Source organism: Neurospora crassa, linkage group IV, assembly GCF_000182925.2.
Source record: "Neurospora crassa OR74A linkage group IV, whole genome shotgun sequence".
Lineage (NCBI taxonomy): Eukaryota > Fungi > Ascomycota > Sordariomycetes > Sordariales > Sordariaceae > Neurospora > Neurospora crassa.
Window position 1 is genome coordinate 3,512,470 of NC_026504.1, and position 23,205 is coordinate 3,535,674.

At 51.7% G+C, this 23,205-nt stretch overlaps 5 protein-coding genes across 7 annotated transcripts; 2 read left to right on the plus strand and 3 right to left on the minus strand.

Moving 5' to 3' along the window:
• Window positions 1-650: 650 nt before the first annotated feature.
• NCU04391 (MFS aflatoxin efflux pump) lies at window positions 651-3,128 on the minus strand (the record flags this gene model as incomplete). Its single annotated transcript, XM_952375.3, has 3 exons — window positions 651-1,917; window positions 1,988-2,655; window positions 2,728-3,128. The coding sequence occupies 3 exons, from the start codon at window positions 3,126-3,128 to the stop codon at window positions 905-907; spliced, it is 2,082 nt and encodes a 693-aa protein (XP_957468.3). The 3' UTR covers window positions 651-904.
• Window positions 3,129-6,069: 2,941 nt separating this feature from the next.
• Window positions 6,070-11,089, plus strand: col-22 (colonial-22). Of its 3 annotated transcripts, none has more exons than XM_011395792.1 (5): window positions 6,070-7,075; window positions 7,271-8,184; window positions 8,271-8,298; window positions 8,497-8,979; window positions 9,037-11,089. In XM_011395792.1, exons 2-5 carry the CDS (start codon window positions 7,682-7,684, stop codon window positions 10,564-10,566), a joined length of 2,544 nt encoding a protein of 847 aa, XP_011394094.1. In that variant the 5' UTR covers window positions 6,070-7,075; window positions 7,271-7,681; the 3' UTR covers window positions 10,567-11,089. The 3 variants fall into 3 exon arrangements, with proteins under 3 accessions (XP_011394094.1, XP_011394095.1, XP_011394093.1); XM_011395793.1 differs by having other exon boundaries at window positions 6,070-6,383; window positions 7,080-8,184; XM_011395791.1 differs by having other exon boundaries at window positions 6,070-6,383.
• A 1,374-nt stretch (window positions 11,090-12,463) lies between these two features.
• set-4 (set-domain histone methyltransferase-4) lies at window positions 12,464-17,496 on the minus strand. Its single transcript, XM_952373.2, has one exon. The coding sequence runs from the start codon at window positions 16,421-16,423 to the stop codon at window positions 13,577-13,579; it is 2,847 nt and encodes a 948-aa protein (XP_957466.2). The 5' UTR covers window positions 16,424-17,496; the 3' UTR covers window positions 12,464-13,576.
• A 3,296-nt stretch (window positions 17,497-20,792) lies between these two features.
• On the plus strand, window positions 20,793-22,315 carry NCU04388 (phosphatidylglycerol/phosphatidylinositol transfer protein). The gene is made up of 3 exons (XM_952372.3): window positions 20,793-21,434; window positions 21,501-21,717; window positions 21,808-22,315. The coding sequence occupies exons 1-3, from the start codon at window positions 21,232-21,234 to the stop codon at window positions 21,919-21,921; spliced, it is 534 nt and encodes a 177-aa protein (XP_957465.1). The 5' UTR covers window positions 20,793-21,231; the 3' UTR covers window positions 21,922-22,315.
• On the minus strand, window positions 22,006-23,157 carry vma-7 (vacuolar membrane ATPase-7). The gene is made up of 4 exons (XM_952371.3): window positions 22,885-23,157; window positions 22,793-22,828; window positions 22,589-22,726; window positions 22,006-22,493 (listed from the first exon to the last, which is right to left on the minus strand). Exons 1-4 carry the CDS (start codon window positions 22,942-22,944, stop codon window positions 22,353-22,355), a joined length of 375 nt encoding a protein of 124 aa, XP_957464.1. The 5' UTR covers window positions 22,945-23,157; the 3' UTR covers window positions 22,006-22,352.
• Between the last annotated feature and the right edge of the window lie 48 nt (window positions 23,158-23,205).

The window sequence follows — 23,205 nt, forward strand, 5'->3', positions numbered from 1 at the left end:
AAAGAAGTACTGCAAGTTGGAAGTTGTGGGGTCCTTTTTATAGAGGGGGTTGACTGATGCTGAGGCCCCACCTGGAATCCGTGAGTGGATCCGTGAGACTAGGTCCACTTGAGCTTGCAAATGCCGGCTCCGCAATTGAAAGTTCCCGTTCCCACACTCAAACACCTGTGCAGTCTTGGCGGACGTGTGTGTGTACACACACACACAACTTTTTGGCAAAATGGACCATCGATGAGATTTCATTTGCTTATATCTCTACCAAACGGGGAGATAGAGGAAAACCGACTTGAGATTTAGGATCAGCGTACTTAGAACTACTAAGAAATAGTTTTTCCTCCAGGATAATTACATCTCGTCATCTCCATCTTTCGTTTCAATGGTCCGTTTTGCCAAAAAGTTGTGTGTGTGTGTACACGCACACGTCCGCCAAGACTGCACAGGTGTTTGAGTGTGGGAACGCATGGCGGGGATCTCCCTGCCGCTGCGACCCCGCAACCCGGCACGGCTCTTGGTCTCCACTGTGCCCGCTTACTTCTTGTTCAACACCTCAATCATTTGCATCTTCCTATCTACCTAGGCATAGTATCCTCACCTTGCTATGTTATCTCAAACACCGTTTAAACCATTCCAATCCATATTGATCAGCCAAACCCATAACATAACGTTCTTTATTGGTAATACAGATTTGTCTAAATAGGTACTCCAGTTCGTCACACTAACTCGCTCGCCTTCTGTTCCAATCCGCAACCCAAACCTTCACAAGGTTTATGAGGTAACACCATTGACTGTCATCTGATCCCGAAATTGAATACATAGGGTGTCTGGTTTTCAACTACATCATCATGTCCAACCCGTGTTTTATAATCCAACTATTGTCCAACTTGTGTTATTCATCCCAAGCAACTCAAGCAGCAGGACTAGGAAGCTCCTTCATTTCTTGACTGCCCATATTTGTCGGCGCCGAGTGATAACTCGATCCCCTATCTTGCTCTATCTTCTGATCACTGGATCTAGGACTGTCCTTGGCCGAGGTCGGAGATCCAGGAATCATATGCGCCGGCGGCGGCTTTGTCAGCACTCCCGAGGCCCTGCCCTCAGATGCGAGCGACTCTCGCCTCGAATTTCGGCTTCTGAGGTGTTGTCGTGGGAGGCCTTCGGCTGGGGCTTCCTTCTTGGCCATGATCAATCCATTCGTTGTTGGTCCTTCTGATGGGTCTTTTAGAGGGAAAGATGACGAGGGACGGAGGAGACCTTCGTTGGGTCCTTGAGATCCATTTTCAGGAGGTTGCGAGGGTGGTGGCCCTTGTCTTCCCTTCTTGATACTCTTCCATTCCATTCCGAATGCGCAGAGGAGCGAGGCGAATGCAAGACCCATGGCCGCTAGAAAGATGCGCTGGCAAGCATAGTTATATGCGCCGATTACGCGATCTTTGTATTCAGGTGGTACTTCGTTGGTGAGCTGCGTGGCGCCTTCGTTAACGATGACATGGCCGCCGATACCAGGGATTCCGGACAGTTTCTTGACCAGGAGGTTGCTCAGGATAGTCTGGCCCACTGATGTGAAAACGGCGCCGCCCAATTGTTGGACAAAGAAGTTAATGGCAATGCCTGTGCTGACATCTTCTTTCGGCAAAACCGTCTGGATGGCCAAACCTGACGTCTGCATTCCAAAGCCGAGACCGAACCCTGTCAGGAACTGGAAGGCGGCCCAGTGCGAAGACGGACTGCCTGGATTTAGTGTGCTCATGAGACCCTCGCCTACCGACATGAGTGAGGGAGCGACGAGCATAGATGGTACATAGTATCCGATTTTCTGGGTAATGATACCGGCAATGATACTCGAAACGACCAGGCTGAGAACGAGCGGGAGTGTATAGATACCCGACTTGATGGGATCGACCTGCTTAACGGTTTGGACTTTTGATCGACGTTGTTGGTCAGCTATAGTTCAGATTAAAAGGGGCTATTGTTGGATATAAAAACTTACACCATATCGGTACGTAATACACCATCATAAGCATAGACCCTGCCAAGAAAAAGGTAAAGGCGGTGCCAAAAGCCACACTTCTCTGTGTGATGACCTTTGGCGGCACCATAGCCGTCTTGGGTTTCAAGATCTGGACAACAATAAAAGCCGCCGTACATGCCCCAAAGAGCGCGAAGAGGAGAATGATACGCCACGAATTCCACGCATAGGTCGAACCGGCCCACTGTAAAGCAAGCAACAGACACACGGTTCCAGGAAGGAAGAAAATCATGCCGATGGGGTCCAGCCGTTTGATGTGTACTCCAGGCCTAGCAGGTGGGCGCTTCTCTTTCGGTGGGTTCCAGAAGAAGACCATAAAGATAAAGCTGACAGCACCGATGGGCAAGTTGATGTAGAAACACCAACGCCAAGTGGCACCGCTCGTGAAACCTCCGCCGATCAAGGGGCCCATAACCGATGCAATACCAAACACCATGCCGAAGAGACCTTGAAAGGCAGGCCTGCGGTGCAAGGGGACCATAGGGATCATGATCAACATGCAGCCGGAGAAGATACCGGCAGAAGCCATGCCAGCAATGGCACGACCAACGATGAATACGGTGGAGCTCGGTGCCGCGCCGCAGATGGCGGAGCCAATCTCGAAGACGACAACGCTGACCAGAAAGACCCTATAGATGGAGTGTTCTATTAGCACAGATCCCCACTTCACTGTTCACGAATAGCATAACGAAGATACTGACCATTTCATATCATAAAACTTGTAGATGCGCCCATAGACAAGTTGAGCACACGATGTGGTTAACATGTAAGCGGAGCCATACCATCCGATATCACCCAAAGCGTTGAACTCGTCGGATATGCGCGGAACGGCGGTCGCGATAATTGTCCTGTCGAGAGCAACGAGAAACAGCGCCATAAAGTTGCACAACAGAGTCAACCAGAACCTTGGGCTCTTTGGCTTGTACAGATCTTTCTCATTTGGCTGCGGTTGGCCCGTAGGCGGCGGAGAGGGAGAGAGCTTTTCGACATCGTTTGGTTCTGCCATGCTACCAGCGCCCTTGGATTCGTCTCCCGGGCGATTATGATGGCTTGACTTGCCACTACTACTGAGGGACGCGGTGGACTGCGAGACGGTAGCCATTATGGATGGGGGCTCGAAACTTGGTGGGAGGTCGCAGAAAGATGGAAAGCGAGGCGACGGGGTCCCGTGGAAAAAGGAGGACCAGCCTGCCGGGCGGGAGCGGGGACAGAGTGCGACCGAGACACTTGTTGTGATCCGATGGCCGATGGGGGGTTCGTCCCGGGGTCCTATTACAAGCAGGTCTCTCTTCGTTGGTTTTCCTTCTCGCTCCTCTTTCTCGCGTTTCTCCTCTGCTTCTCTCCTTCTTTTCGTGCTGGACACTGGCAGCCTTGGTGACGAAGGGGGCCAATTTTAAGGTCTCACAAACTGAGTTCGGATAGTCAGACGAAACAACAAACGGCCGGGTCGGCTAATTAGTCATGCCTCATCACGCCAATTATCCAGGTGTGAGGTTCCGGAATCGTGTGGTTGTTGAGATGAGACGTAACGAGGTGAGGATTAGGTGACGCACGGTGAGTGACTTGAATGAGCCAAGCCTTTGGAGGAGATGTGGGGAGTATGTAAACAAAAAGCTGAAGACGGGAAGCAACTAAACCAGTACAACACAATCAGAGGTGCGTCAAAGATATGCTGATCCGGCAGTGCTTGCTTGCGTATGTACTAATGATATCGTCACAGAGGTATCCAGAGAATTAGAAGAAGCGTAGAAAGAAAGAAGAGGGGGATCGCGGCAAGAAAGAAAGAAAAGGCAGCGTCGCGCACGCGGTCGTCTATATAAGACACTGTTCTCTTGGTCTCGGACATAAAAAGTAACCAGCGTGACGATTTGACAGCCTCCGGAGATGCTAGTCTAGGCGACAGGCAGGCGTGGATGACGGGTGACGGCAAGTATGAGACCGTGGACCCGCGAGTTCAAGATCAATCCGTCGGACCATCTAGCTCTTAACATGCGCATCGGTCCCTTAACCTCAACCTACGGCACCGCGTCAGGATGAATTGTGATCCGAAATACCTGAGTTACATGGACACATCCATTGGGACATGGGCAAGATCCAGTCCATGTGCCTTCAGTAGGGATTTTCAAATTCCTCAGTGGTCCCCATGTATGGTCCATGTAGAGCCATGTAGAGGCATGCTGCTCCCATTCTGTCGGGAATATGCAACTTTGATATTGGATGACGGGCGCGAGATGGATGGAGGGACAGGGGAACCGAGGCAATGAAGAAGATGAAGGGAGGCGGATGAATGATAGGCGTAATGAAGCGAGTGGCTACCTCTACCTTTGCTCTACCTATCGTTTTCCATTTCGCCATCCCAAGGGCTGCTATCTTGGGCATTGAAGAGAGTGTTGGTGTTCCCATTCCCATCACTGCAATTTGTCAAAGCAAAGAGGATGGAAACCTAAGATGTCGGAGCATCGGAGCTTTGGGTGCAGACTCTGCATTCCCGTCCACTTACTTCACTCTGTCCTCCCTGCGCGACAATTGCCTGTTTCTGACCTGATTACCCGGACCACTCCTGCCTGCCTTACCTATTCTTTGTCCCACTATCTCGTTTACTAGCCAAAATGGCATCTTGTACCTTGCGCGAAGCGAAGAAAGGGCAGGAGTTCCCCATCGCAAGATCCGCTCCTGCAGGTTAGGTCCATGAGCGCGGTGTCGTGTGGAGCTGGACCCCGGGGGGGAGATGCGGCCCAGACGCAATGGCTTCTCAAAGGCTTAGCGTCTGAGTGTCGTACAATCAAATGGCACAGGCGGTGGTCGGCCCCTGCAAGAACCGACCTGTTTTTTGGGTCAAGTTGCGATCTCCAGGTGGATTTAGCGGCTCTGGTGCCCTATGACCCCGCCGAGTGGAGGAGGTTTGGTTGGACCCACTCTTAACCTCATTGCATTCAGGGCAAATCCACTTTTTCGCTCCTGGCCTGAATTCCTCGGGTACGAAAGAGAGCTCTCGGTCCCGAAACCAACAACCGGGGTGCCAGGAAGGTACCTCGTCGCGCTCCTGCATCGTCTCGTTTCACTCTTTACGCACTATCCACAGTGCCGGGATCGGTCAATACCAGTGCGAACATTGCTTTGAACTCTAAGGGCCCGACGTCGGCCTCGAGACACCAGAGATCAAGTAGTGAACCGTACAGGTAATATAGGTAGGTGGTAATATTCCGTCGTCATGCTCGTCACGGCCATCAGAGAGCAGCAGCAGCGGAAGCGGAAGGGAAGGGATGGGCAATGAGTGGTATGCAATTGTCAAAGGTGCACAAGCGACGGCGATATCCCGCTGCCAACTCTCACGCCTTACACAGACACACGCACACACACACACCAGAAAATGGAAAGAAAGGGGCCAAGCATCTCGCTAACCCCCCAAGGTGCGCAATACACAGTAGGGCTGGCTCTTGTCAACCTATAGCTGGCGCACAATCTAATGCGACAGCGCTTCCAATTCCACGGCAATTGCAGTTAGCATTTCCCGATGCACAGTAGCTGTCACAGTGGCAGTGAGTGGCAGTGACAGCTGAGGACAGTTCGGAGATACACTTTGGTCAGCTGCCTCCAGTCCAGTCTAGCTTCGATCCAAGGTCATGATTCTTATTAGGACGTATCGAGTATCAAGGCCGACATCCATCGTATAGACGGATCCAGCAAGGCATGCGCGGCCTAGGTAAGAAACCCGTGCTGCGGCGGGGAAGGACAAAGAAACCAGGACGAGGAAGAGACAGGAGACCAACTTGAAAGAGGCCACGAGACTGGAACCGGGGCTGGAGGGGAACGAGCAGTCTTAAGCTGGGCATTCATCATCCACAAGGCTTAGCAGTGCAAGCAGAGACGAGCGGTCAGGATGTGTGGACTTGGAGTGTCTGGACTTTGGACAGGATCTAACCCTTTACGAGCCATACCAGCACGCCTGTTGCTTGCTTCCTTGCTTGCCTTCTCTCGGTTTCTTTAGTCTCCTCGAATTGGCTTGATTGCTACTGCTTTCTGCTGCTTCTGGCTGCTTTTCATCGCCTTGCTCCTCTCGTCAGGGCTGGCTCTGTTTGCTTGCGTCTTTTCATTTTCTTCTGGTCGGGTCATCGTCCTTTTATTTGTTTCTTATTCTTTCTTCGTCGTCGTCGTCGTCGTTCAACACACGAAATCCACAGTATAGCACCAACAGCTTGGGACAGGAACAAGCGCCTACAAGCGCATACCATTTTAGACCACTTTATCTTGTGTTGCCGAAAGCGCATCCAATCGCCCGCTTTCCTTTTTGCAACTGAACCCCTCTGCTGGCCACGCTTTCTTCGCCATCCCAGCATTCCACGGCTACCAACGCAAGGTAGGTGCTATTGACTCCTTCTTTTTTTTCCCCCCCAGCGTTCGGGCACTTCGGGTGCTTCGATGTCTCATCTGGTCCCGAGCCTCCTCCACTCTACTCTGGCACTCCCTCGACCAGCCTACCAGCAGCCGACCACAGCCTTTCGCTACCTACCTACCTACCTACCTCTGTCGGCAGCTCACTCCCAACTATCATCCATTTACGTCTCTGGAGAATTGTGACGCATCTCTAAATCGGGTGTGGCTTTTCTGCGCCTGTCCTGCTGGCAGCAGCAGCCATCAGGCCCCCGGCCTCCGGGTTCCAGATTCCAGATTCGGCCAAGGATCCAGACAGCTGAGGACCGGACACCGGACCTTGGGGACAGAAAATTGACATCGAGCGGTATCTGTCTGGAGATTGGATCTTGACCCTTCCACATTCCAGTTGAGGTACCCCGATCCGCCCCATCACATACTACCAGTACCTGCTTTTGCCTTCGCTGATACTACACACATCGCCCTTCATCCAGCGACAGATACATGCTGTGGACGACACTCTAATCCTGCACACCTGACTGGCGGCACACACACACACACACACACACATACTGGCATACATACCTCACACACGGATATCCCACGTCCATCCGCAAGCTCCCACTGCCCTGGCCCCTCCCTCACATCTACTTGTTGGACATTGATGGCTAAAGAAAGGTAGAAAGTACCCAACTATCACATTACCCCTTCAGTTCCTCGAGCACGCCAAGGCATCCCGCCCGCGAGTAGTGTGGTTTCAGCCACGGAGACACCATCCGCCTCCCGCGTGCGCTACCAGGACTGGACTAGAGGAGACCAGAGGTCAGGGAAGCAGAATAAGGCGAGCGCAAGCTGACGGTATACCCAATACAGGATAGCAGAGAACTGTACAAGTTTCCTTTTGTAGCGGCTGTCCTGCGGTTCTGCACACAAGCATCTGTCTTCGAGCCCTGGGTGACCCCAGGAGCCGACCCTTGGCACGCCCACGCACGCCGTCAAGAGAAAACTGCAGAAACAAGTGCGGGAACTGTGAGTCTGTGGTGACGCCAGCAAAGTTACCTCACCCTTGAAAATAACGGCCACTTGTGGTTGGGGGCTTGCTAGGCGTGGCCTGGTAGGCCTGGCTCAGCAGGCAGAAAGCGCTGCCACTCAACTGGCCTGGAAAACCACGGCTGGGTCAAGTCCCGTCTCGGACCCGAGCGGCCCGTCTGCATCCGACCAAGCTTCACGGGGACCCCCGCAACACGCTTTTACATAAGTCAAGGTAGTCGACTGGTGGCCAACATGGCTTCGGAGCTTACGCCGCCGGACCAGCGGCATGACTACCTTCACCAGCACCCGCAACCCCCGTTGCCGCCCTCGTCGTCGTCGTCGGAGCAGAGGCATTCCGTCGGCGTCCATTCCCTTCAGGCCGTCGCTGAACCCTCGGTGATGAAGTTGACGCGAGGCCATTCATGCGTCCTTTGTCAGCAGCGCAAGGTCCGTTGCGACAAGCAGAAACCTTGTGCCAACTGCGTCAAGGCCGGCGTCGAGTGCCGCGTTGTCCCGCCCCAGCCGCCTAGGCGCCGCAAAAAGAAGCCGCATGAGCGGGACCTCATCGACCGCCTCAAGAAATATGAATCCCTCCTTTCGCAGCATGGCGTCAACTTTGAGCCCATTGCCCACGACCTCAAAATATCGGAATGCGTCGACGATGTTGCCGACCTGGAGCAGGACCTTAGCGGGCTCAAGACATCCCCTTCGAGTGCCGCAGATCATGTCTCGCCTGGCGATCAGGGATATGATAAGTCAGTCCTTCCCATGTAATCCTTCACTGATGAACCCCCCCCCCCCCCCCCACACCACGCTAACTTCGTGCCCTTGCTTCACTCAGGCAAAAGTGGTTCCCATATAACAAGGAGGTAAGCGTGATCGAACCCCCTATCCATCCAATGCTCGTCGTCACCATTCCATATTCCGGGTTTGTTCAGTATTGGACTTGCGTGCTTCGGCTGGCCCATATACCTTCTTTGGCATTCTTTAAAGACTCTACAGTCAATCCAATGGCCATGACCAGGTCTCTGTGCAAAATGTTGACCCAAGAACAAAAAAAACCGTAGTTCCGAGCCATGGACGAGGAGCTTGCAGATTCCTCCGATGAGGATTGTGAGGGGCCAACACTCCATCATGCATACGACACGATGTTCGATAACAACGATGGCTTCCCTTTCGTCGTCGGCGGATCTCCTACCAGCGTGACCAATTCGCACCCGTCCTCGTTTCAGATATTCCAGCTATGGCAGACCTACATCACAAATGTTAACCCACTCTTAAAACTCAGCCACACTTCCTCTCTGCAGAAGCAAATCATAAGTGCTGGCGCAAAACCGGCAAATATCCCCAAGCCTTTGGAGGTTCTCATGTTCGCCATCTACTTCTCTGCTGTTACATCGATGACTGCTGAAGAAGTTCAGACCGAATTTGGAGAAGACAGGACTATACTGTTGGCGAAATACCATGGCGCAACACAGCAGGCTCTGGTCAATGCTGGCTTTATGAGATCAAACGAGATCATGACCTTGCAAGCTTTCCTGTTGTATCTGGTAAGTTGTTGCCCAACTACGTTACAGAACGTTATCAGCTGACACCATCTATCCTAGCTCTGTGTCCGCCAATATGTTGACCCACGCTCGATGTTTTGCTTGATGGGTATTGCCGTCAGAATTGCGACCCGGATGGGCATTCACAAGGATGGACAACAGTTTCGGTTACCTCCGTTTGAGGTGGAGCAACGAAGACGTCTATGGTGGCAGATTGTTATTTTGGACAAGCGAATAGCAGAGATCACTGGTTCGGCCATTACCGCGTTATCGAGCTGCGGCGGTGATTGCAGATTCCCCCTAAATATCAACGACTCGGATCTCAACCTCCACGGAAAGGACTTCCCGACTCAATACCCCGGCCCGACCGAAATGCTATTCACCCTCACCCGGATTGAGTTAACGGTTGCCGCGGAGCCTAATGGACTTCGTGCTGTCGTGACTACACCTGGAGGGACTCGCGTCACGCAGCCGCGAGTACATTTCAGCCCATCTCCGGCGTCACCAGATGTTGTTACCCACGTTGCAAACACCAATTTGCCGCGCGATTTGGAAAGTTTTTGCACGTATATGGAGAATGCTTACCTCAAGTATTGCGACCCCAAGGTACCTCTGCACTTCTTCACCCTGTTGGTGACAAGGCAAGCGCTCGGCAAACTCCGAGTTATTGACTTTCTCTGTCGCGAAGCCACCCAGGGTGTCATGGACCACAATGAACGAGACGCACTTTTTGAGCAGGCCATGCTGATGGTTGAATATGACAACATGTTGCAGGGCAATGAGGCTTTGAAAGGATTTAAGTGGTACACTATGCTCAACTTTCCGTTGCCGGCCTACATTTTCCTTGTACAGGATCTGAGAACGCGCACGACTGGTGCGCCCTGCGAGCGTGCCTGGACTCTTATGATCGAGAACTTGGAACGCCGTGGCTTGACATCTAATTTGCGTACACCGATGCATATCGCTCTCGGCGGCTTCTTTGTTAAGGCCTGGGATGCCCACGAGGCGGCGCAGAACCAACTTGGACGTCATTTACAGACGCCGAAAATAGTGACTCTGATGCGCAATACGGCAGCCAAGTTCAAACGACCAAACAGTCCTCCGCAAGTTGGTAGTGGTCCAGTCGGCGGTGTTGGTGGCAGCATGTCCATGTCATCGGATCCACGACAGTCCGTGGCCAACTCGGCTACGCCGCCAGGAATGATGCCCACGGCATCCATGCCTCCTGCTATGGCGGGCATGGCAGGCCCTCATGGGCTTCCTGGCGTCGGCATGCAGGCGGGAATGTACACGACACCCAAACCGATGCAGCAAACGCCACAGACTGATACGTCACCGCAAATGGGTTCAGCTAGCATGATGATGAACGAGTCGATGATGTTCGGATCGCCCAACGGAGGCTTCGATACTGGCATGGGCCAGATGTTTGGGGCTGGAGCGCCAGCGCCACCGTCAGCAGGCTCAATGGATCTCGACATTTCGCAGATGGATTGGAATTATCTGGTGCAATTAAGCTCTTTCGGAGGGTTCAATCCGAATTACTCGGCGCAGATGCAATACCCTCATCAACCGGGTCCGGGGAATCAGTAAGGGAGGCTAGGAGATAGGCGACGTGAAATGTTGTGTTTAGAACAGTGATACCCCCGATAAACCCCCCGAATACGTTTGGTCGAATGTGTTGGTGTGTTGATGTTTGTTGGGTGGCTTGTTAAGTGTGGTTAACTGAGTGAGAATCTCCTCTCAAGGATTAGAAGTACGAGGTAACGAAAGCTAAGTATAGGGGTATTTGTCCGATTATATCATGAAGCTTGAGGTACATTGTGGTTATGAGGTCAATCGGAGCATACAAAAGGAGGAATTGAGGGACAACAACTATGGACCGGTGGAGGAACATTCTGAGTGATATATAACAACAGCTTACGAGTCTGGAACTGTATGTATGTCTAAGGTGATAAGACACTGCGTCCTGTGTGTATGAGCTGTTTGCTCTACGTGGGGTAGTGTGCTTTGTGCAAGCGGAAGTTAGTTTAGTAAGTACCTGCGTGTGCATCTGTATCTAGCAAGCTAGAAAGAAAAGGCTTGGAACCTCCGTTGGTATGGTTGCATAGTCCGCATGTTTTTTGTTTTTGGGTCTGGTCATTTATTGGTAGTGCAGGTTTGTTTGAGTGTTGTCAGTAGGTCGTTTGGACGTATGTACCGAAAGCGCTCTTCGGTGGTATCATTTTCGAATTCTCATTGGCACACATTTAGGACGATCCAGTTTTCTTGTCTTTACTGAACATGATTATATATTCGAAATTATCTGGATGATGATAGACTCCATTTCCTTCTTCCCGAATAAGTTCTTTTTGTGCTGCCAAGACTCATTTGCCGTTCTTTTTTACAAGGTTATTACCATACATCAAGTCCGACTATGGTTGGAGCGGTTGAGGACTTATTTCACTTGTCCCTCAATCTCACTAGGAAGGAGACGGGAATGGAACCCGAAACCCTCGAAGAATCAATTCTCGATTTTGAGCTCACGATGGTTCATATCTCTGATTACTTCAGGATTAAGGACCAGAAATAGAATAGCAGCAAGCACTCCTGAGTCTTTCGAACATTGTATTTACACATCCATCTATACACCCATTCATTCTCTTTTGGTCCATGTACGTCCGTACCTAAACCTGATATCTCCGCTTGGTGACTGAGTAAAATGGCCATAAAAAAAAAACAGAAAAGAGGTAATGCCTGAAAAACCTGGATATCAGACAGGACGCTAGCAGTTCTGTAACGCCCAAGTCCGAGCCTCTGTGCCTTAAGACGCAAAGAGGGGGGAGGGAAGGGGGGGGGGGGGGGAAGGAAGTATCGTGCATCATTAAAAGGTTTTCACTAAATGAGCGGACATATTCAAATGTAAAGAAGCATGTTGCTTCTTTTTCCTGCTTTCTGTCGGGCGCTCGAAGAGGGATAAGCCTTTTTTTTTTTTTTTTTTTTTTTTTTTTTTTTTCTTTTTTTTTCTTCTTCTCTTCTTTTTCTCTTTTAGCTGAACTTCAGCAAGTAAATACGGCGTCATATCTACCCACATACATTCGGGTGCCGAGTGTAGAGTCGGACATACCAGTACAATATATATACCCACGGGTTAGCTAGCCCCTCTTCAAGCCACCGAGAAATAACAAAGAAAACTCCTCCAGACTCCCCGCTATGTTAGCAGAAAAAAAAAGGAGAAAAAAAAAAGGGGTGTGATTGACGCACTACACTATAGTATCATGGTATGTTGTGCCTGTGCCCCGAGGCATATAGAAGACCACATACGTACACATCCTGAGCATCTTTAGTCTTGAGACTGGAACCGGCAAAGTGTGTGTTATCAATCTTACTTGGTATCCGAGATTTGGTCCGGCATAATACGAATACTGAATTTGTAAGTTATATAGTAGACACTTTGTATTTTTTTTTTTGTATACACGTGGGATTCACGGTAGGAATTGTGAAGCTACATGAATAACTATGTATGTATTTTAGGCGAGTAAAACGTAACAGCTAGCAACAACATTTCATCGAGCAAACAGGATATTTATACATGTACTGCTGGGTGGCTGGCTGGCTGGCTTGTGGTGTATATATAGGTGGCTCGGGGATACCGTGACTGAATGTCATGTACAGAAAGTTCGTAGTATTCCTTTCCCCAGCCCTCTTGACTAAATGGCAACAGAGCAGAAGATATTTCGAGGACAAAATGACTAGTTTTCTCCATGCCAACAAAGGAGGATCAAGACACATGCCTGAGGTTCTGACCAACGAAATCAAGAAAATACAGCAAATGTATCGTAAACTACTTGAAACATTTCAAAGATTCAATGAGTGCCTCAACTGCCTTGGCAAAGCGTTATCACTATTGCTTGAGTAGCGTAGTAGCGTAGATAGAAAAAAAAGCCGTGATCCATCCATCCATCCGTCCATCCATCCATTGGTCATCATAAAAAGAAGTGAGAGATTGAAAGAGAGGACAAGAAGATAAAAAAGTAAGAACGAAGTTCAAGATTGGGCAAGGGAAAAAGGGGTTGAGACATGTCCTTTGACATACCCATCCAATGACTTTGACCAAGAAATCCAGTGATGTGATGGTGTTGTGCTTTTCCCATTTTGATCATTTCATCTTTCTCTTCCTGTCTTTCCTCGCAAGCATAACAGACAAAATAAATAACCCCCTCCGAAAACCAGGCAGCCATCCCATATCATGGAAGACCAACCACTGTGAACCCAACCCAACCCGGTTTCACAAAAACTCCCGACCAGTACGGGGCTCCAAGGCTTGATATGAAGCCGTCCCACAAAACTCAGTTTCCCGGACCAGGAAAGAAATATCCCAAACGCCACGTTAATTATATCACCAGCCGCCAAACCCATTTTGTGAAAAAAACGTAAAAGTACCATAAAACTTTATATCGCAATCGGCCCGGACCTAACAGCGACCTGGCTGCTTCGCTCGAATGTCGGGGTTCTATGACTCAGGTCTCAAGAGTGACACCGAGTAAGAAGCCGCTAACAGAAATACTTGAGAACATCCTCCACCATTAATCCATACACGGGAAGACCTTAGTCTATATACTTGTTACACAGAGCTGCTTGCAGTTGTCAAGGCCAAAGCGGCTGTGGTCGAGCCAGTCGTATCAGTCACCTTTTCCGTGGTTGGGGAGCCAGAAGCAGCTCCACCATTGTCGTCACTGGTGGTCAACTTTGGCTCGTCCAAAGCAGCATTGGGCTTCAGAGAGGGCACACTAACCGATGGGCGAGCTGCCGCAGCTTTGTTCATCCTGCTTTTGGTGTAATCACTCAAGCTCAACTTTTTCTTTATTGGGCTTGGGTTTGCAGTCAGACCATTGATAGACGACGGCCCCAGGGGACTTGGCAGACCAGTAACGGAAAATGATGACTGAGCCGCCGAAGTCCCTGCAGGTAAAGAAGTGGTAGAGGTCAAGGCCAAAGAGGTTGAACTTGGAAAGGGCGGAACAGGTGGCATGGGAACCCTCAGATCCAAGACTTTGCTCTTTGGCGCAGTAACGACAGAAGTACTTTGGGCAGCCTTCAGATGACTCGCTGATACGGTGGGCGCGTCGGGCATCTCGACATCACTTGTGGTGACCTTGCTTGGTGCACTGGGTTTCAAAGTTGTATCCTGAACCGAACCAGCAACTGAAACCACAGCCTTGTTGTCTTTTGGACTATCCACATCCATTGGGACAGTAGCAACCGCCTGATTGAGCAGTCGTTGCTTGCCCTGCTGCTCTTTCAGCCAGCGATGATGCTGCATGATGCGCATCGTCACCGAAACCAACCTCCTTTTCGGTCGTGCCGGCGAGGGTGCAGGGTTGGCCTCGGTGTCGGGGTTCGTTTGAGTACCAGCATCGGCATACTTGGGGCGAGACGGCAAACGGACTGGCTGCGCAGGAACAGGATGGGAAACGACGGCAACAGATCCTTTCCTCGAACTGGTTTTCTTCGATTTGGTGACCCGACCAGATTTCGCACTTGCTGCTGGTGATGTTGCTTTGCTGGTGATTGCTGTTTCACCATTGGCAAAGTGGCAGTGGCGTTCGTCGGGTCCATTCGTCGCATTTGTCGTCTGGGTTGTAGCGCTGCTCTTGCTACCTTTCTTGGAGGTAGTAGCTGCATCAGAGCCGCGTGCTTTCCGCTTCTTGGTAGGTTGTTGCTGTAACTCGATCCGGCGGAAGGTCTCTTCGATCATGGAGACTTTCCGCTTGTCCCGATCGGTCGGCTCTGTCAATATCCCAAGAGTGTCGAATGATCCCTGGCGGGCCGTGGGGGTGAGGTCTCGGCTTGGAGGCTTGCTCCGTGCTGAGCCAGACACTGATCGGCGATCATTCTCGGGAGCATCCTCAAGGTGGCCTTCACTAGCTGCTCGACTGTCCGTTGCTGGCCCTGTGCCGATGGTGGACGAACTTTGTGTTTTGCTTTTTCGCTTCTTGGTCTTGGGTGGGTTTGCTGGCGCCTGTGATTTGCCCAAATGATTCCGATGGAAGCGGGCAAATGCACATTCTGATCCAAGGTTGCACGCACAGCCTCCATATTCGGAAAGGATGTTGTGCAGCCAGCTCGTAAGTGCCTGATATTCCCCATCGTCAACAGAAGACTCGGCGTGGGCTGAAGTGTCTTCGTCACTGAGCCCCAGAACCCGGAGCATCCGTGACTTATTCTCATTGGGGAATCGGAAGTCCCAGGGCAGTGTGATTTCTTCCCTAGCTGCGACCTGCCTGTCGGTTACAAGCCAAAAGTGAAGCTCATAGCCGTCTGAAAGATATGTTTCGAGCATGGCATTAGGCTTGCAGCTTCGTCGGATATAGCGAGCCTGGGATCCTTCTTTCCTGGTGTCGATATAAATGGGAAGCATGGGGTGGAAGAAGACATAAGGAAGCGGGGACGTCAGCTCTTGCCACCGGCTATCGGGATCTGCGCAATAACTGCTCTGAATCCCGATCTGCCCATTCAGTTCCACAAGAGGGACGTTATGAGCAATAGCCGATGGCGCTTTGAGGCACTTCCAAGACGCGACGGTGCCTTGACCGAGTGTCTTCCGGGAAAGTTCAATATCCACTGGCCTTTTTAGCTGATCAATATTTGGGGGTAGAGGCTGAAAAATGTCAGCGTAGGCCCAGCCCGTCTCTTTCTGGAGTTTGTTGTGGTCTCGTAGCCAAGCCGAGATGGCGTTTGACACCTGGAGGCTAGCAAAACTGTTGGTATGCACAATCTCAACACCTCGGTCACTGGAGCCGGATAGCAACGCAGGGGCATAGGTATGTATCTCAAAGTCGGCAGGCAGGTCAGGTGGCGTCGCCGCAGGACTAGGAGGATGAGCATGGTTGGACTTGGTGCTGCCGAATTGTGGACTGCGTTTCGCAGCCTGTGAGCTAACCGAATGACTAGATTTGTGCGAGCTTTTCGATTTCTTTGTTGGAGGATGGCTGTCCTGGATGCTGGCTTGCTTTTCGGCTTTCGAGTGCTGACCAGTCAATGGCAGGTCGCTCGGTTTCGGCTTCTTCTTGTGGCTCTTTGAGATAGGACGCTTGCTCTTCTTGTCTGCCATTCCTTCAGTGACACCCGTTGTAAGCTTGCGCCTCTGGTTTTCTTTGGCTCGTTCCCGATCCAAGGGCCTTGGCTGGCACTCAACACAGAAGTGTGCAAAGTCTGGATCGCGGAGAGCATCCTCAGAGTTGTTGGGGTAGTAGCATTCGATGTGCTGCCACGTATCGCATAGCTCGCAGTAGATCGTGTTTCCGTCATCGTCGGGGTATTTGCAGATACACCTAATGGTGTACGGCTCTTCCTCAACATTCTCCTGCGCTCGTATACCATCTTGGACAGGAACGGCAGCAGAGACGGAGAATGAAGTCCGACTAGGAGGCGCGATTGGCGTCAGCAGTGACGGCAGCTTGTCGGTCATAATCTATGGAAAGACCTCGGGACGGCGGTTTCGGTAGGATATCGGGAGGGTGTTGTTGACTGGTTATCTTTCTAGGTCGAAGGGCATGCTGGCGCGCTGTCCAACGCAATTGATTCTGACCAGAGAGACGAGCACAACTTGACGAAAAAGCCGGGGCTTTCATCCGTTGGGAGACAGCCTTGGATTATATTGCCCGTTTGTCGTATGGACTAGCCAGGGTTACAAGTCGGCAGCGGAACGCTCGGTCGGGCGGAAGAACACGTCGGAACTGATGATGAAGGTCGAATTCGAGAATTTGAGGAGAGAGCCCAGGCGGCGTCAATCACTGTCGAGGCCTAGATTGAAAGACCAAGTCTCCAGAAAAGGAATAAGCCGGGCGTCAGGTCGAGGTCGCTCTCGGGATCTGGATCGTGTTCTTCTGCGCAGGAGGAGTGGCGAGCGTCAAGCCCAAAAGCGAGGAGAAACGCAGTGGTGAATGACGACGACGACGAGATGGATTTGTCGAGAAGGGAACAGATTGCGCCGCGAGGAACGAAACGAACTGAAGAAAGGTAAAGTCGGCCGGGGCAGAGTCGTATGTGCGCGAAAATGGAAAGTCGGTTCGGACTTGGTCAAGACTGTTGTGAAAGATGAATAGGTAGGCAGGTGTCGGAAACGAAGGGGGGGCAAGAGATCCAAGAAAGAGACCAGAGAATTCAAGTGGAAGGGGACGGGAGGAATGGGAAATCGAGTGCAAAGTGGAAGTGCGAGGGAGAGAGGGGGGCCCACTCGCACTCTGGGAACTCTGCCCTCTGCCCTCTCAAGTCCTGCCTGCACTCTCACTCAGGTCTGACTCTGGCTGGACTGGCGCTGGCGTGCTGGTTGCAATCGCTCTGTCCACTGCCGTGCCCGCGCGGGCGGCCCTCTCTGGGGCCCCTCGCTCTGGCAGTGTCTGGCTTTGGGGGCAGGTCATCTCAGAAAGGAAGAAGACGGGAAGGAAGGCGGGCGGGCTGCACTCGCAGTCTCGCCTGTCGCAGTCGGTCGCAGCACTGCAGCTGAGGTGCTTCAAGTTCTCTGGTTGCGCACCTTTCGTTTTGGTGGCAGTGGAAATGGGAATGGGAATTGCCCGGGACGGCGACCGGGACCGGGGGAACTCACCACTGACCTCAGCCACTGCCAATGCGTGGCCCTCTCACGCTCTCTCTTGTGCAAAGGGCAGAGGCGGGCAGTACCTAGGTCGGGCAAGAGTACCTAACCACGGGCACCCCCCCAGGACGGGCAAGACTGGAGGGACGCTGCAGTGCTCAGCAGGAGCACGGGCCAATCAGACGAAACAGCCCTCGGCAGCCGTGGAAATCTCCGTGGCACAGGCCTTCCCCCAAATCGGAACCTGTCCAGTTCTTGGGTTGTCCTTGGGCCTTGTTAGGTTGTGTGCAGTGAGCGTCCTCGGTGCGGGCGACATAAAAGCTGCAAGTGGACTGTGGACGTGCTGCCGGCGGTCTTGTTTCCTTGGATTCCTGGTTCTGCTCTCCAGCTTGTGTTTCGCTCAGCTGTTTCGCACGTCTGCTGCGTGTCTTTTTCGCCCTACGGTACCCGGCGGGTCTTGGGAAATTGTTAGCGCAACCACTTTCTACTCTGCCCGATGTGTTTCTAGACTGCCTTGGTAGCTCGCAGCAGCCACTGTGGGCGGGGGCCATCAACCAAGGAAGCAGCTGTTTTGTAGGCGACGCTTGGCTGTTTTGTCGGATCGAAAAAAAAAAAAAAAAAAGGTCCCCACGGCATCAGCCGCCATATGATATCAACGAAGAAAAAGAACGCAACCGAAGAGTCCGGCCCGAGCCACTAAGCTCACGGCAGCGGAGAAGAGTAGGAAATGGAAATGGTAAGAAACGTCAGTACTGTGACTGATATGCGACATGGTATGAAGTAAAAGCATGCAGCTTTGAAATGTTTGCATGCCGAAATGTCGATCGAGCAGCCAGCCAGTGTGGAGGGGTCTTTAGAGGGACAAGGAGGAGGGGGCCTGAAAGGAAACCACGAAGGGAAGGGACTGAGAGCGAACTGGAAAGAGGCCAGGGCGGGGTGCGTGCGACTGTGCAAGGTGAGGGTTCCATCAACGAAAAGGCGCGCCGCGAGGGCCGAAGGCAGAACGGACTTGTACGGCGGTTCATTAAGGCCATGTGCGCAATGGCCACCTATCGTGGATTATGGAGGCCTACCCGTGGAGATGGGGTATCCAGACGTGATGCAGCACCTCGGAGCGTGGACAACTCTAGGAGCCGCGTCGCGGAAGTCAATCTACCGTGGTGGTAGTAGGTGGTTAGGAGGTCAGGTACCTGGGCTCACTGGATGATAACCACAGCGGGCAGCAGAAACGGGGTTGTGTTCCGGAAACGGGAAAAGCCCACGGCTATATTGACAGCAGCGACAATGACAAGAAGGCGGGTTTGGATGTCAGTACTCTCTCTATAGTGTACATGCCTTGCATGGTATCTCGGGTCGAATATCGTGTTATATTTTGCATTCTTGATGCCGGTGACAATCCGTTCAAGCGCGACGGATGCGTCTCAACATGAGGACGATGCCTTTTGGAATGTCTGCTTCTTGGAAAGATTGCGTTCAAAGCCCCAGGACTTTGAACTCCTGTTTTTAGGGGCGTGCATCTGCGCCTCAGTTATTGTTCGGCCTAGGACGAAGATGAGTGGTGAGCGTCGGAGATTCGAGATGGGTGTCATCCAACCGCAACCACCGTCCAACAAACAGCCAATGTCACAGCGATTGAACCCAAGACGATGTCGATAAGCACTGCCTTTGAATCCCGTCCTCTTCAATGTCCACGATTGATAAGCTATGCCCTTTACCATGGCGCTTTGTGTGTCGTTCGACGATCCGTCTTCTGCTGGAAACCAGCTCCGATCTACACTACCTACGCGCGCCCATGCTCAACCTCGGACAAGGTCACTTCGGTCGCACTGTTGAGTGTTGGGAAACGGCTGGTTGGCTGGCTGGTGAGCGTCGATTTGAGCGAATCATCGAAGCCGTGAGCAGTGTTGACACTAGTGCTTATTCGTACAAAGTGGGTTTCGAGCGTGACAAAGGTGTGGCTGCAATGCTTCGGCGTTGCTGCAGTTGCTACTCGCTCCAATCAATGTTGTCATGTCTTTCTCATCACGTTGGACGGTGGGACCCTTCAACCAGGCGCAGCCATTCACATGAAACTATGCAATCTGCTCCTTTTTATTTCCCTTTCTCCATTTAATACGCCCGTCCGTCACGACTCACTTGCTTGCCCTTTGGGCTTTACTTCCTCTTTTCTTTTCTCTTCTGTCTTACACCTCCTGTGTGAAAAGGCACATCTGGCTTTGATTGCTGTCCAACAACTTGTTTGACATATCGCATAATTACCTCGTCCAACAACCCCGAAACCGATCAAGACGACTGCAAGCCGCCGAACGACTGAGCGAAACTCGTCGTCCCGATCATTCCCGTTTCAGTGATACGCCCGGAAACACATATCAATAATCCCTGACCCAGCCTGAATCAGTGCGTCTGACATCTGCCCGAGGCCAGAGAGATACGCTGCCTATCTGCTTTCCAGTTTGCGCGACAACATGGCCGCTGCTCCAAGACTCCAACCATTGTTGTAAACTGTATCTCTTGGGCGACATGAACTTCTTCCACAAAGGCGCATCAATGATGGCAGCTTCGGCAGGACTATCGCAGCAAAACGGCCCCCATAGCCGAAGTTGTCACGCAGGGACAACCAAACTTCCCAACGCTCCCGCAACTTAGTCTAGGAAACCCATGTTTGAGTTCCAAGCACCACGTATGCGATTTCGGACAGTCCGTCGGTTTGTTCTCTGATCTCGATGTTTGGTAAAAACGCCATGTTCGAAATGGCACAATTGACGACCAGGGTTCCGAGTATAAGCGACCCCTAAACTGAAGGGTTTCAAAAAGCACGCCCATATGCCATGCCGCGAAGGCAGAAAGGATGTAATTCAATTAAAAAAATGCAGCGTTATGTGTCGTTCAGTGCGCTGAGTGTAGTATACGTAACCTGAGAATGGGCAACCGATATGACATTTCGTCACTCCCTACCCCAGCGATGAAAGTCGAAAGATCCTTCGACAGCAGCTGGGAACCAAGAACTCGATGCTTCAGGAAACGGCGCCGCCGCAGTAGCTCAATAGTCGTGATTGGTCCAGCTCACATATAAGTGGATCCGCTCCGACTCACATGATAAGACTAGGTAAACAAGACAAAAGAAAGTTGGGGAAATGGCTGCAGGCTGGGGCAAATCGAACCCGCCATTCGCCGTCATGCCCCAATGACGTCTCTCGCTTGTTCCGTTGTGAGAGAGGCCTGCGCAGAGTGCCAAAGCGGGAGTGTTTGCGTGTGTTTATCGACTGGGCCAACCAGTGACCTGGCTCCTGTGGAGGTCCATCTCTACTGATGCAGGTTGGTTGCGTAGCCAGGATCAACCTCACCCAGCCAGTCACGCCAGCCCATTATCTCGCTCGCCATCAGTTGACTGCCTCCGCTTCCAGTTGCTGTGGCTTGTTTCGTTCCTGGTATCAGAGGTATCATTTGGAGTCTCCATCTACGACGACATCCATCTTTGTAAACAACTGCCATTCCGATTTGACTCGTGAGATCCCTGTGGCCGACATCCCGCAACTCAACACAACGAACTGTCGGTAACTGTCTCGGCGGTGGACAGCGTTTATATTCCCCGCTTTCTCAACCACATCCCATCCTCTCCAGGGTCTCCATAACACATCTCGGCACCGAACACCGACCGTGACAAATCGCTACCATCACTCACCATGAGGCTTTCCGCAGCTGTCATCGCTCTCCTTTCCACGAGCGCCGCCGCTTTTAGCGTTTATCGCGAAAACAGCGTCTCTGCCAACGATGAACTCGATGTTCCCGGAAAGTCGCCCTTGAGGTTTTGTGACGCTGCGGCCGATCGCAAAGATGACATTGTTACCATCGAGGAGGTCATATTGACACCAAACCCTCCTGAGGCGTATGTCACATGTCTCTTATCTTACCATGTTCAGAAACAGAAAGCTAATGGGTTTGTCACATACAGCGGTCAGACCCTGACAATCGAGGCGTCTGGTATCGTCAAGGAGGCCATCGAGGAAGGGGCATACGTCAACTTGCAAGTCAAGTATGGCTACATCCGCCTGATCAACACCTCTGCCGACCTGTGCAAGGAGATGAAGAACGTGGAGCTCGAATGCCCCATCAAGAAGGGCAGACTCTCGATTACCAAGAACGTTGAGCTGCCCAAGGAGATCCCACCTGTACGTTCTTTATTGCCCAATTTCCCCCTCTCTCAATACTGCTGTCGTTGATGGGAATATTCGCTGACATGGACGGTTTGATGGTTACAGGGCAAGTACACTGTTGAGGCCGATGTCTACAACAGCGACGATAAGCACATCACCTGCTTGACCGCCACCGTCTTCTTTGGTCGCAAGACTCTTGGCTTCCTTGACGATCTCTGATCTGGGTGAAGAGCGAGCGGATTTGACGATTAACAACGGATATGGCATGTTTAATCTAGACCTTGGATGAATACTGCGCATGATGGATTAATGAACTCATTCTTGGCACCGAATCGGATGATGGCACTTGCACGGCAACAGCATTTGTATGGGTTTTGCTTTGGTAGTACTGGAGTTTTTCGCGTTTAGTAGTTGGTTTTTGAGACTGTTTCTGCCTTTAAGCATGCTTAGGCGTGAACATATCTGAGGAAACATTCCCGTCGTTCTGCTTCTTTATAGGTATTCTGAGTTCCCCGCATTGCGCGCCGCCGCTGTGATGTCGTGGGCACATTGATTCCGCTATGCCCCCATGAACCTGACTGCTTCCATTCCTTCCATCGTGGCGTATCATTCCCCGTTTGTTATGTCCATGCTAAACTGGCCAAACACGTTTATTCACCAAACAGACGACGGACTCTGCGGAGAACACTGTCCTTCTCAGGGTCGTAAGGGTGGTCTTTGCTCGGGATCTCGAGAACGGTAGGGAAGGCCGCGGTATGAGTGTCGACTCGGTGTCGTATCCTATCAGCGATCTGTGTCTTCCACGTCAGTTGCCCATTTTATCCAGAATTGTCAATAAGAAATATCTCCCCACAAGCCCCCCCTTTGAACCAAGACCCGCACTTACATGTTGGTTAATCAAAACAATGCCAATGTCCTTCCTCTCGGTTGTGAAGCGGTCAAAGGCCGCCTCGATAGCAGCGTTATCCGTCTTGTTGTCCACCACAAGAAAGTTCTTTTGCGAATCTGGGGGAGCCGTAACGTGCTACGATTCGAGTGCGTATTAGAACTCCGCTACCGCATATCATCCGAGGACCATACGGGAACCTACGCCAATGCCTGCAAGGAGGAGTCCCGTGACGGAGTCCTAGATAATTGTTAGCTCCTTGACAGATGTAGACCTAGTTGCAAAATCACACTCACCTCGTCTCCAATTACAGCCAGGAACTGACGGTCCCTAGCGTCTGCTTGGGAAGTTGCCATGATAGGCTGGGTCAGGTATCGGTCGGGGAACGAGGGCTATGCAACGATAGAAACTTGAGTGACTGGCAATAACTTGAGTAAATCTTCTGAAATGTGTGTTTGTATTAGCGTCGGTAGGGAATGTCGAAGCCTGCCGGCGGTTGCGGTTGTGGTCGTATCGATTGATGTCGACGTCGGCTGTCGTCGTCCATCCAGGTACTCCAGGATGACGGGACGGACTGGAGCTCTGACCAACCTAGCCGCACCCGCTGGATCCAACTG